The 14,841-nt window shown below is 33.1% G+C and overlaps 1 protein-coding gene across 1 annotated transcript; it reads left to right on the forward strand.

The window, feature by feature from the left end:
* Positions 1 to 3,768: 3,768 nt before the first annotated feature.
* Positions 3,769 to 14,220, forward strand: LOC134709264 (uncharacterized). The gene is made up of 7 exons (XM_063569432.1): positions 3,769 to 3,983; positions 6,241 to 6,405; positions 7,359 to 7,533; positions 8,448 to 8,730; positions 9,931 to 10,038; positions 11,255 to 11,503; positions 13,892 to 14,220. The coding sequence occupies exons 1-7, from the start codon at positions 3,827 to 3,829 to the stop codon at positions 14,207 to 14,209; spliced, it is 1,455 nt and encodes a 484-aa protein (XP_063425502.1). The 5' UTR covers positions 3,769 to 3,826; the 3' UTR covers positions 14,210 to 14,220.
* The last annotated feature ends 621 nt before the right edge of the window (positions 14,221 to 14,841 follow it).

Raw genomic sequence — 14,841 nt, forward strand, 5'->3', positions numbered from 1 at the left:
GTCTTAATACCTTAATACATAAGGTCGCGAACTTTCGTTATATCTCGGTTCTTCTGTGGTTGTCTTTTCACTGATACTTTTTATATCGTTAATCTAATGCGATGTCAGAAGAAGAACTTTAAGCAAGAACAACAGAAACACCGAACTGCAACAAAAATAAACGTTAGCATACATATAAACGGACTATTTGATAACAACTGCCATCTTTCTAAATTGGTAGAGGAAATTTTAAGCAAATATAATGGGTTGAACCTAGTTCTATGGCTAGCCCAACCTCCCGCAATATATGACAATGTTAAAAATGGCAATATTTCGTGACAGGAATACAGTATAACCAAACGCAAAACACTCAGCACAGAAAAATGCATAACTACATAATATAATTATACATAAACACATGTATTACCCACAGTATAACATCAGACAGCTTCCTTTAACGACAGTATACATTTATAGAACACCACAAATAATGACGGATTTTGTGACTTAGGCCACACCAATTTAATTTCTTGTTCTACGGATTTTTGGACTTCAAAATTTGGGGCGAGCGAGCGATTTGAAAATTTTAATAAAAAAATATTTAATTTGCAAATTTTTGAGGCGAGCGATTATAATTTTTTTTTGTAAACATAAAATAGTCGGTTTTGACAATATTAAAACTTGATTTATCACTTGTACTTTGAAATTTCTTTAATTTCTGAAGTATTGTTTTCCTATTCACCAAGAAATAATTAAATCTGGCCTATGTATGACAACGAGACAATTCTCCATCCAAGTCATATTCAGTCTGGGGGCAACCCTTAATGTTAACAATTTATCCCTTTTACATGTTTTATGAGTATAAGAGGGATCAATATAAGTTATAATATATTTGTTTGTACAAAAGGGCTCATATTTTCTCAAAGAACTATATATCTATCTGGTATTAAATGGTCAAAACATGTCCAAGAATTTTTGTAATATTCCTGGACTTAAACCATGTTAACACATTTACTTTTATTAACAGTTTAATAATTATTCAAAATAAGTGGACCCCTGTTTTAGAAAAAGTTGTTTAAAATATGACAACTCTCCTCTTTTTGAATACAAAATTCTAAGTTTTCAAAGGTTTTGTATATAAGAACTAAACAAATCCTTCAGGTCATGTTGGTATTTCTATTTTCTTTTCTACATCAGTAAAATGACCCCTTGTCTGAGGGTGGGTTGTTCTCAACCTGATAATAGCAAACAAAGGTCAAAATACGGCCTTTTACACAGAGCTTTGATACAGACCAAACAACAAGCTAAAAAGGAACCCACAATTATTAGCGTACACAATTTGAACAGGAAAATCAACAATCTAATTTATATATCCGAACGGGAAAATACCAATGAACAACATCAACAAACGATGCTGAACGACAGGCCCCTGAATCAATCAGGACAGGTGAATAAACATGCAGCGGCTATGGATAGTTCTGTTTCGCCAGCATACAATATAATTGCAGTTGAAGGCAAATCCTTCAGAATTTCTTTGTACTTTATTCTAACAACGAACTTTGTTGATAGGGAAGATAAGTAAGGAGGAAAGAAATCATTTTTTCGTTCTTAAAAGTATATTTCCGTTGTTCTAAATTTATAGCTAAATTTGCATCGGAGCACTCCCGTTTTGTATAAATAGGTTTCATGCTAAAACAAATATTCTCACAGATATTTACAGTGTGGTGGGGTGCTTTTATGTTTAAAATCGTTATATACAGGTTAGACTGTGATTTTAAAAATAGATGTTGATATCTTTTCAGAATATTTACAAAAAAAACAGGGCGGGAAATGGACAAGTCATGATTACAATTCCGGATGCGGGAATATAAAAAAAATTAAAAAATTCTGTTTTGAAACAAATAGGTGCGGGCGGGTCCGTCGAACAAGGAATCAAATTGGTGTGGCCTTATGTATAATCTTGAAATTCATAAAATTATATGGAACAAGATGAAAAGAGTCATAATTATTTTCACAATTCGAGTCCAAATAATTATCATGATTATGACGGTATGGAAAGACTATTTCAAATGCTGTAACGATGTGATCATTATTTGGACTAACACAATACTTTATCCACTAAAAACGGAAACCACTCGAATATATACTGGAAAATAAGTCATATTTGAATACAAAATACAGAATTCAAAACCACAAACGAAAAGACACAGCACAACACACCATCAAAACGAACAAACAAACAAAAACACAACAACCAAACACATGAATGCTGGATGTATAAACACCGAGAGGTGTCGAATAGCAATGCAAATTTACACTCTGTAAATCAGTCTCACTTGGGAATAGGTAATTTTCGGCACTCAGCTGACAGAGGACATAAAGTCAATCCACAATCACATTCAACAAAGATCAGTCACGTCTCAGTCATTAATACAATAGAACGGACGTGCTTGGTCAGCTCCTCTTTACCCGCTATCTACAATGTTGGTTTACTGATGGATGGCTCAACGACTTGCATTTTTTTTATGACAAATACCAATCTGCACATACAGTTTAAATTCTTGCTTATGTTTTAAACCCACGCTAGCAGTATGGATGGGAGATTGTTATGCCGACTGTTGTATCCTAGATGATAGATAATAAACCGCCATTTCACTGTCTAACGACTTTGGTCCAGATAAAGCTTTCTGTTATCGTTAATAGTATGTCCGAGACTCATCGACCAGTTCTCCGTCATAGAGGTTAGAGAGATGCACAGCTGACCAACCTAGCCCTGAATGTAAGTAGCTGTTGTGAACGAAAAGAACTAATTAGTCAACAAACCAAAAGATTAAACCAAAAACAAAAATGGCGGCCATCATTTTCCAACTTATCATCATTAAGCAACAAAATATTTTATCGCTCAACAAACGCCTTCGAGCACTGAGCCGAGCGTGCAAGGGTTTACCAGCAAGTCAATGTCGTTAAACCCAACCAGTTAGTGAGACGTGGTAAAAATGTCAGTGTAGACCCCAAACACAAAAGTATAGATTAACCAATTCGAAGTGGTGCAATAAAATTTACGGTGTGTCATTTTTAATTCTTCCTCCTCATATTAACTAAGTTGGAGCAGTTTCTGCATTAAGAGCACACTATTGTTTATGAAGTCCGATTTTTATTATTCATTTATTTCAAAATATCTGAATATAATTATATTTATTACATATAGATTCCACAACTGCAACAAGTGTGTTACGATATTTCTCCACTCGAGACAGTTAAATTTTATTATTTAAAGCGCGAGGCTTGCTGAGCTTTTTAAATAATCAAAATTTAACTGTCGAGAGTGGAGAATATCGTAATACACAAGTTACAAAGATGGGATCTGTTTCTCTAATGATTTTTATCCTTCCTTTTCAAAGATTTGATGGAAGTTGTGTACTTTTGATGTGACGTCATCAGGCATGGTCGCCTTTTTTCATGCCGTCACAACAAGAAAATTCAGATCATTAGAGATTAGAAATATTTTTCTCACACCGGTCAGGAAATGCGAAAATAGCATGAAAATTAGAGAATAATATATAATATGCTGTGAAAAACGATAATATGCTTCGAGAATACTGTATTTCGATATATATATATATATAAAGGGTGTTCAATAATGTCATACAGGTAGACCATGACATACGAATGTTGATTCTGTTATACACATTATAGGGAAACCCTTCGCGATGGGAAATCAGCAACTGTTAGGTTCGGAGGAACCTTGTCAAAGTCATTTATTGGATTATTATTTCCGAAACATATTGATAAGTAACGTCATACAGCGTACTCGTGTTTAGTTTGTGTGTGTACGCAAAGCTTAAACATGAACACTTTGTATTTAGCATTTGTACTTGTTCAAAATGCACATCTGTGTTTTACTTTATCTGTAGAAGTAGTAAAGGCAAATTGTAGGGACCCGGAAGCTGCTATTGTTTTCATTCCCGCAAAGGATATACATGGGGACAGATACACACCTTTAGGTAAGGTCAAATAACATTATAAATTACATATACGACTCTCTCTGACATTTGAATAGAGGGCCAAGGTACGACATAATATGTCTAACTAAGACAAGTATATAATAATTATATAAATGATGAACTTTATAACTGATAAAAGAAAACTAACAGTTGTTTTACGGAATTGATAACCGTTTGTGAATTACGATCTTTGTTATATCTCCAAGTTGATGCAATATTTCATAATTTCAATTTCTTATCATGATTTCAAAATCCTTGATCATGTTGATAGGGGATTGTTGCTAACAAAGAAGTTATTACATCAAGGGTGCCATATGTTTGGAAGGATCAGCTTTCTCTTTACAAAATGGAGATTAAAACTGGTTTTGGTGAATATCGTGTTGATTACAGCATCGCAATATGTTTGGTTATTTAACAACACATCATGTTTTTTGATTATTCATATTTAAAACAAAATGCTCTCCAAAAAGGCAGCTGCCAGATTACAACGCGTCGGCTTTTCACGTGAACACTATTTTTACACATAACTGTATTCATAGACACCCTGAAATCGGTAGACGTAGCCGGGTACTTGTACATCCCAACAGCAAACAAGTAAAATCACAAAAATACTGAACTCCGAGAAATTGTAGATAAAAAAGTTCGTAATCAAATGGCAAAAGCTCAAACACATCAAATGAATTGATAACAAATATCAAATTACTGACTTGGTACAGGAATTTTCTAATGTAGAAAATGGTGGATCAAACCTGGTTTTATAACATGCTAAACCTCTCACTTGTATGATAGTCGCATTAAATGTAATTATAATGACAACGATAAGTAAACAAAACAAACAGACATAGTAGGTATAAATGTAAAAAAATAGGGCTACAGCAGTCAACATTGTTTTATTATTTTAATCACTATAAACAAACATTTCCCATGTGATAAAATACAACGACAGGATACATAAGAACAGAGTCACGTCATCGGCCCAAAGAAACAGAATACACAGCCACAGCATATGCGTAGCAATAATTTATTTTCAACGACAAGAATACACAAATTATATAGAACACTCAAATGACGGGATGTATAAGTACAGAGCCACGTCAAATGGAGTCCACTAAAAAAACCAGACTAAACATTAAAAGTAAAATTCATGAAGATACATAAAAGAATACTACACAACTTATTGAGATGATAAACAACGTCAGTACCAAGAATCTATACTCCAAGACCATCGTGTATTCTTTTTGAAACTGATTCGAACTTTTTTTCAACAAGGTCTTGGTACCTTCCGATGAAACTTTTTTTTTAGAAAAAGGACGAGACGTTCTTTGACATAACACTGGTTCATCAACTTTTTGCTCAAACACTGGTGACGTTTTACAAAGTCTGAGTAGTTGCTGTATGCTTTTAAATACCGAATAAGTTGGGAAATTTATATCCCATATGCAGGTGAAGTTGGTATAGCTACTAAGGTTGGGGAAATTGACAATTTAAAATTTGAAATCGTCTCGTTTGTCATAGATTATGGTACTGAGAGGTGTATATCAAATTCGAGGTATAAGTCCAAATATGAGCGGAGGAAGTCGTGTTTGTTGTTTCTTTAATTTCTATGGAGGATATATTAATGGAACTTAATCAGAAAATTTTGGATTATAAATGGGGAAAAAAACATCATCAAAATATCGGAATGTGAATTTAAATGACCAGGCTTTTTTTCTCTTCTTGTATTTTACAAGTGTCTAAAGGAACTCCGATTCATATAAAAATAAGAAGAGATCAGCAAGGACAGGCACACTGTTTGTTCCAACAATGCCGACACTTTGTTGAAAACGTTTACCTCCAAATTAAACAAATAGGTTGTCAATTAGAAACTCAAGCAAACTGTTCACTTGTTCCTCTGAGTAGCATGTTTTACCTTGTTTGGTCCCTATTAACATAAAATGCCGTATGGTATTCCAAAGTAATATATTTATATCGTATGCTATCATTTTTATGTTAAAAAGCATTGTGGATTATTACTTCAAACCCATTTTTAATTTCACACGGGGAATGTTGGTATACAGGGTATATACTGGTTAAACAAGAATCTGCCAAAAATTACGGAGAATCGGTCAGATTTTCACTTTAGTTTTTGTTGGTTATCTATGTTTTATTTTATTTTTCCGTTTTTAAAAAATATCTTTGTTTTTGGTCTCTTTAGAACGAAAGCAGGATAAACGAGCAACTGCTAGGTTTTTATTTACAAATGATTTAAATATTGCAGCTGAGGAGATCATACGGCGAAGTGATTTGAAACTATGGGTTGCCATATTTGATGAACAGCCATTTCTTGCTGACATGCCATTTGCATTTCTATCGGCATTTACACATTTAAAAACTCATGGATACAGAGGAAAGTCGACTTTCCTGGCTGGACATGGAGATGGAGGTTAGATTATATACATTATGGTTTTACCGAATGACTTGTCCATATGAAATATATATAGATGTATTAAAGTGGTACCTACAGTACATGATCAAAATTAGTGTTTGTCAAACTGCTATATAACCAATGAAAACTTTCTGATAAAGTGGGTGGTTGGTCAATTTTTTTTGAAATTTACATATTTTCGACAAAACTTTATGAAAATTATAAGAGCCAAATTAATATTTGTCAAGGTGTTGGGTACAACCTAAAATAAATAAATTGTAATCATTATGGGTCACAGAGGGGGTGAAGACAGAAGTTTTATTAGTATTCGGTCTGTCTATATATGACTTGAATATGATAAAAAATAATACAAAAAAGCATTAAATTAGATGATCCAATATCAGAATAAAACAAAAGTAAGATCGATTTTGTGTAACCAACATGTATAAAATAAAGTATTCAACAGATACAGTTACGTCTGTCTCATATCTGGAAAAGGCGTGAGAGTAAGACAAATAAGAGTTCAATGGCCTACATGAGGATCCATTTTTATTCATGGAAAACAAACTGGAAAGACTTCAAGTTTTAAATCTAGTATTGAAATCAAAATACATACACAAGTATATTGCTTACACCACAATACACTTCTATAAATGTTTTATCCGGATTTACATTTGTTAACTTTTTTCTTGTCCGGTATTCTAAATTGCTTTTCTTAATAATTTTAGAGATCGTTGCTCAATTCATATTCCGGAACTTTTCGCAGTTCTTCACAGATTAAGCTTATAAACTGTCTGACCGACATTTATTCGTGTTTTATATCCATTGGGTAATATATGGTGATACTTTCGTCCTTCTACTCCCACTTTAACTTTTTGAATATCAAGAACTTTTCTCGTGAAGTACACTAACAAGAACCTGATAATTTCAGCTCATACCATAGTTTCTACTAACAATTGTTTATTTTGAAGGTCTAGTAGCTGCTCGTTTTGGCACTTTTTCGAGTTACCTTCTTGGTGGAGTTTTGTTATATTCTTCATATCTGCCTGATGGAAGTCTTCTTAATAAGTATCCGACACCTGTTTTGACCATTAGCGGAGATCTGGACGGATTAACGAGAGTTACAAAAATTGTCGACATATTCGAGTGAGTTTTCATTTACAATTATCATTCATCATAAATAAAACATGTGTAATTGGTGATGTTTTCTTTCTGAACTGAACATGTAGAACAAGAGCACAACATGTTTAATACCTAGTATATATGTACAAAAATATTTTTCTTTACGTCAATAAACTCATCATAGATACCAGGACTAAATTTTATATATACGCCAGACGCGGGTTTCGTCTACAAAAGACTCATCAGTGACGCCCGAATCCAAAAAAGTAAAAAAGGCCAAACAAAGTACGAAGTTGAAGAGCACTAAGCACCAAAATTTCCAAAAGTCCTGCCAAACACAATTTGTACTTCGGTCAACGCTTTTACACCCAACAAAGTTACAAAAAGAAGCATTCAATTCTTAAATAAAAGTCACCAACATGAAACACATAGTAAGCAGCCAATATTGTCCAATATAGCAAAGGTAAATAACGTGTATTAAAATGAAATTCTATGGACAAATTTAAACAAATGCTCAATACTTTAGAATGTAGCTTTTTATTGTATTGGTATTTCGTTAAAAAAATTAGATTACAAATTTCAAAGATTTGATTATTATAACCAGTTATGACAAAATCGAATTGTGTAATTTTGTTTAAAAGTAATGAGAAAAAAAATCAGTTATTTACTGTAGAACGAATGGGATGTTATTGTCACCTATATAAATATATTGTCCCTAGCCAACAACCTCGTTGACGGTTGTCTTTTTTTTTATATCTCAATTAATTACCTAGATTGTATTTTTCTATATCTACATAGCTAATTTCCGCAAGTGTTCTAACTTGGACAGTTCAGACATCAAATCACCCCAAACCTACGGGTATTTTAAATGATATATTTACCCATATCCTTTTATTCCAAAACAAGCAGAAGTAAATCAAACCAAATACTTTATTTAGAGAGTTACAGGCAGATATTGCACAATACCCAACACAAAAGTATAAAACTCCGGTAATTATGATGGAAGGTGTAAACTTCGGACAATTTGCATTCGGCAAACTACCATGGTGGTACGCTGAACACGATTTAACACCAGAGGTAACGCACTTAGATGCTTATCACACTATAGCTGACTACACGAGCGCATTCATGGTATCTGCACAAAACGCCTTAAAGACGAATGTGACAGCAGCTCGTGCTTTTCTGGATCAGGGGTACTCAAATACTCAGTTATTACTGCAAGTAAGTCTGGTATTATATGGTTATATCATGTTTAAAATTAGCAAAAAAAAATATTAGATAAAATGGATGTCAAGTTGAAGCTTGTTTATTTGTTCTTTGTTTGGCTACATATTTGTTTTTCGTGATTGTTGCTATTGTATTGTTTTTGGAAAATAAAAAAAAAAAACTAGAGCAAATGATGTAATAATATACAGCTCATTGTAATTTTTAATCTTTTTATTTCTTTCATACCTTACTTTTAGTCCCCGATTTTTTTTAAAATATATTACATTGTGGAGATCCCGGACATCGACCGCGAGTTTTTGTCCGTTTATTAATTAAGCGTAGGTGGCGTTCTAGTCTCTTTTCTGCTTGTGACATGAATACGTGATATTTTAATATATATCTTGGGTTTGAAAGGGGGGATACATTTGGTTAGTCCTTTATTTGACAACTTTGTACTACCCAGCGGTTAAAATATTGTATCATTATTATTACGTGTACAGTTTCTTGAAGATTCAAGCAGAAAATGCTGAATAGTTATCAAAGGTACCAGGATATTAATTTAGTACGCCAGACGCGCGTTTCGTTTACATAAGACTCTTCAGTGACGCTCAAATCAAAAATATTTATAAACCCAAACAAGTACAAAGATGAAGAGCATTTGGGATCCAAAATTTCAAAAAGTTGTGTCAAATACGGCTAAGGTAATCTATGCCTGGGATAAGAAAATCCTTAGTTTTTTCAAAAAGTTCAAAGTTTTGTATACAGGAAATTTATAAAAATGACCACATTATTGATATTCATCTCAACACCGAAGTGTTGACTACTGGGCTGTTGATACCCTCGGGGACGAAACGTCCACCAGCAGTGGCATCGACCCAGTGGTGTAAATAGTTATCAAAGTATCCTGAAGTTACTTTCGACATTCATGCAGAAAATGCTGAAGTTACTTTTAGGTGACACGTCACATTGATAAGATTTTCAAAACATGTTTGATCAAAAGTATAGAACTTCATGATAAATTCATACTGGACTATATCAAACAACGCTGGGAAATAATGTTGAATAACTGTCATATTCCTGACTTGGCACAGACATTTCAAGAAGAAAACAGTGGGTTCCTGGTTTACGAGGCAAAAACAATTACAGATAGATCATTATGTAATATGATTACTGCCCTATACAGATAAAACAAGTGAATGTTTATCTTTATTTCAGCCTCTTTCACAGGTGAAAGCTTTAGACCAGAACATAGAGTTAGTATCTCATTGGACAACTACTGCTCAACAGCTTATTGTTAATTTGCTCAATTCCACATCAGTTGAGGTATACTTCAAATTTAAGTGAAGTATTTATTTTCATTTGGTGCTAGACATAAAAAGTTTACCATAAGATTACGAAATACATAGTGATTATTTCATATAGAGAAAAAAGTAAAAACACAAAAATACTGAACTCCGAGGAAAATTCAAAAAGGAAAATAAAAAAAGAAAATATTTTGATATAGTAAAACAAATTGACAATTCAGGAACCTGTGATTCAGTCTTATTTGTGGTTATTGTTTGTTATATTTTGTTTTCTTTAATTGTTTTGTCTTAAGGTAGATTGATGGTATACCGCCATCTTGGATTGTACAATCACAGTACAAAATCGGTCTAGTTATTTGCTTAAATCTGCAAATTTGGAGACAGATTTGCAATTCAATTGTTAGAAGTTTTTTTCTATTGAAAGAAAACTTTTTAATTGATTGTATTAGACAAAATATTTTAACAAATATTATGTTCTTTGGTTTTAAAATAATTTTTTTCTAATGAGTCATTTAAGGGGAGATAACTCTTTTAGTACAAAATTTATACTGGGCTAATAGGGAATTTTTTTATATTTACTTTTAGCAAGAAAACAAGTTCGGTGACACCATGTTTTCTTTTTATTATCTTAAAACATATTATGAAACCTTTCTTCTCACAATTTATTTCAAAATTCTATCTCATAGATTTTTTTTTATGCACACTAATGTGTTTTTTCATGAACAAACTAACCAAATTTTTGCAATTTTCAACGACTCATATCTTGGAAAATAGCACGGTGACCCATACTTTTTATTAAATTTTTGAAAAGAGCATAGTATAATCTTCATTTTGGCAAATTATAAAAAAAATCTGTCTCAAAAAATATATACTGGTGATCCACCTTAAATCAGGCCGTTTGGTTATTGCGTTTAAATTGTTCTACATTTTGTAATTTTGACATTATCTATAGCTGACTATACGAAATAAGTTTTGCTCATTGTTGAAGGTCGTATGGTGACCTATAGTTGCTTATATCTACGTCATGTTGGTTCTGTGTGATCGTTAAATCTCATTTGCAAGCATGCACAATCTTATATTATATTGGGAGATATTATATATTTGCAACGTCGGAAGAATATGAGCACATCCATTGTTGAAGGCCATTATTGGAAGTTATGTGTGTTGTCTCATTGACAATCATATGATATCTCCTATTTACAGTTAAATAATTGTTTATTACTTTTTATATCTAGTTTGTAAATCATGAAACTGGTTCTGAAAATGCTAGAAAGGAAAAACAACCAAATCCATCGATTCTGACAGACGATTTACAGATTGTCAGCTCAACATCAATAATGTTTGATAAAAGACCGAAAGATAGCTCAGTGTATCCACAGAGTCCAGTGCAACTAAAAGCAACAATGACCAGTCAAGAAGAAGTGAGAAAGAGGATAGGAACTAACCAGTTTGGAGATCCTGCATCATGCCAGGATATTAATCAGGTTAATTTGTAGTACTTAAGTAAAATCGTGTAACTGGAACGGAAATTCAAAAAAAAATTGAATGAAATCGATTTGTCCAAACAGATAAATTGAACATTAATCTACGGATTGCTTGATGGTGCTTAATGAAACTTCGTGCACGCTTGACTATATCGTGGTGGTGATAAATAATATAATATAAGAACGACCATACAATAAAATTGAGAAAGGAAATGGGGAATGTGTCAGAGCGACAACAACCCGATAATAGAGCAGACAACAGCCGAAGGCCACCAACGGGTCTTCAATGTAGCGCGAAACTCCCACACCCGTAGGCGTCCATCAGCTAGCCCCTTAAAAATATGTATACTAGTACATTGATAATGGACGTCAAACTTAACTCTGAATTTTACACAAGAAACTAAAATTAAAAATCATACAAGCCTAACAAAGGCCAGAGGCTTTTGACTTGAGACAGGCGCAAAATTGCTTTGTGGTTAAACATGTTTATGAGATCTCAACCCCCTATACCTCTAGCCAATGTAGAAAAGTAAACGCATACCAATACGCACATTAAAATACATTCAGTTCAAGAGAAGTGCGTGTCCGATGTCAGAAGAAAATAAATAAAATGACAATGATGCATAAATAACAACAGACTACTAGCAGTTAACTGACATGCCAGCTCCAGACCTCAATTAAACTGATTGAAAGATTATGTCTTCATCATATGAATATCAGGCACAATCCCTCCCGTTAGTGGTTAAGTATCATACTATCATAAAATATATGTCATGCTTACAACTGTTTTTTTTTTTTAGATAAATGTGTTAAGTTCCGATGCAAAGACCCTATAAGTGAATCAATATTGAAGCCAAAATATGCAATCTTTAATGACCTAACAACAGTATCGTAACTAAAGTATATTTTTAGAAATAATATACTATTGTATGATCGTTCTTGAAAATTCGTACATATTATATTGAACACGATCAAGCTGCTAAAAGCAAAGCATCCATTACATCGTACCACTTAAAATCCTTCTGACAATAGTTTGTATATTCGACGGCAAATCATGCATTACAGTTTATTTTGATTTAATCCTACATTTTGTTTTTCTGTGTGTAAACCATAGACATTTAAGTATACAGCATAAATTCATTTGAAGGATTAAATATAAAGAATGATAAATGGCAAAATCTGTATCGCATGCTGTATGACCACGAGAAACCAATATCAGTCCCGAGGGCCGAAGTTCCCGAGGGCGGATGTTGGTCGATACGGATTTTACCATGTATTGATATGTTTATCATATTATTTAACAAATGTTAGCGGGCAACCGTTTGATTCTGTGGTGGAAGCCTGTAGGATTTTTAGAAGTAAATAATGTTGTCTTATTACACGTAAAATTATAGATATTCTGAACATATGTTCTAGGCTTATTCACTCCGGTGTATTGATTTGTAATTATCTAACATTTGATGCTGGAGATGTTACTGTTTAACATAATAATGTATAATTTGCCCAAATGTTACCACTTAATATGAGACAGATTTTAGAAATAAATATTCTGATCACAATTTAGATTAAAATGAACAATCTTGTCTTATCACACATGAACAATTAATATTTTGGCCGTATATAGACTTTTGTAATCATCTATAAAGTTATCAATCATAAACAGAAAATATAGAAAGAAGTATATGTATTATCAGTTGTTGTTTTGAGAGATATACAGTGAATGTTCCACTCTCTTTTTCACCTAAACAAATATAACTTCGTTCATGAAATTTAAAAAATTACTCGCTAATTTTCTCCTTTCGGATAATGAAACTTCTCTTTCGGATGACAGTTGATGTATAAACCATGTTTGAAATAAATATCCTGACATCAGCAAATTTGCCACCTCATCTCTCCCACCCAACCCCATCACAACAAGATCGTCGTCTAACATACTGCTGCTTAGCCCTCTTTCTGACTATTAGTTGATGTGGGTACATTTTGTATCATGCCCGGAAATACGGCAACTGGACGTCAAGGTATATGTCCAAACTTGACGTCATTTGATGAATATATTTCAATTGGATAACAACCGAGGAGTTCCGGAAATAATCACGAGATGTATCAAAAGGGTGCGATACGTGGAATGCGATACGGTTTTAGCTTTGCGATACGGGATATGCGATACAGGGTAGATGATACAGACTGGAGTAAAACACTCAATTAGATATACATTATTCCTCTATTTCGTACTAAACATATGATAAATGACTATATTAATAATATTTCGGCATGCAGATAGTTTGTTTCCCTTGTGATAAAACAATCGACTCTACGCGTATCTCCTAGCGTTCATACAGTAGATATTTCAAAATTACTTCCACTATTTTCTAATTGTATCTTTTTTAGGATGCATTTACGCTAGCATTTTCGAAATCATCGAGGACTGCACAATCAAGATATCAAGCAAAGGGACGACCAATCAAGTTTCTTAAAGACGTAAACGTGTCTTCAAAAAGCCATTGGAATCGAGCTTACTTACATTTAACGTATAACAATACGGGACTTTTTGTGGGAGCAACTCGATTCCACACAACAGAAACCAACCCAGATATCAGTATATCTGGACAAGATGACTGTACTTTATTATCTCCTTACAGAGTAATGGAATGGATATATATTGATGCATTAAAAAATTCAAAGCCACAACGCAATAAAAGCCTTTGACAGGATAACTAGTTGAGTGTTGTTATGGTTTGAATATTGCATTTCAATAAAGTGACAAAGCGATGAATAACTTAAACAATTTGAAATGGTGCTCATTTTTAAAATCTAATGTTACGCTTTTATTTATCAAATCAGAGGTGTTTGGTGATCTTTGAGACTGTTTTACTGGAATAATATTAGAAAAAGTCCTAACTTTATATCAGTATATATTTACTTTCTAAATGTTAAAAAAAACCGAAACAGCATAGTGTTTCTATTCTTGACATAGATTCACTATTCACACAGGAAAAAATCTAGAAAAAAGGAGCACCACTTTTATTACTGTTCTTCATTTCATAGTCACTGTGTAGTCGTCAACATCGATAAAATAAGCTCTCACCTCATTGCAAATTGCAGACAGACCGAGTACCGGTATGAGCGGATATATTCATATTTGTAAAATACAGTTGCTACATCAAAAAGCAAGTAACTAGTATGGTTGAATTTCTAATTGACATTGGCTCTTTGTCATCTTAATTTAGTAGTTGAATTTTTCTTCCTGCAGGTTGTCAGCATACCTATGGGAACCAACTGTGTACCTTTTTCGGTCGCCTTTTTAAAAAAATTTCATATGAGTTAAATATCCTTCAGAT

Source organism: Mytilus trossulus, chromosome 3, assembly GCF_036588685.1.
Source record: "Mytilus trossulus isolate FHL-02 chromosome 3, PNRI_Mtr1.1.1.hap1, whole genome shotgun sequence".
NCBI lineage: Eukaryota > Metazoa > Mollusca > Bivalvia > Mytilida > Mytilidae > Mytilus > Mytilus trossulus.

Excerpts from the sequence above, each read along its gene's own strand:
- LOC134709264 (XM_063569432.1), top strand. The coding sequence starts at position 3,827 with ATGAACACTTTGTATTTAGCATTTGTACTTGTTCAAAATGCACATCTG. Across the intron at positions 8,731-9,930 it reads ATACTCAGTTATTACTGCAA|CCTCTTTCACAGGTGAAAGC; the intron begins GTAAGTCTGGTA and ends TCTTTATTTCAG. Across the intron at positions 10,039-11,254 it reads TCAATTCCACATCAGTTGAG|TTTGTAAATCATGAAACTGG; the intron begins GTATACTTCAAA and ends TTTTATATCTAG.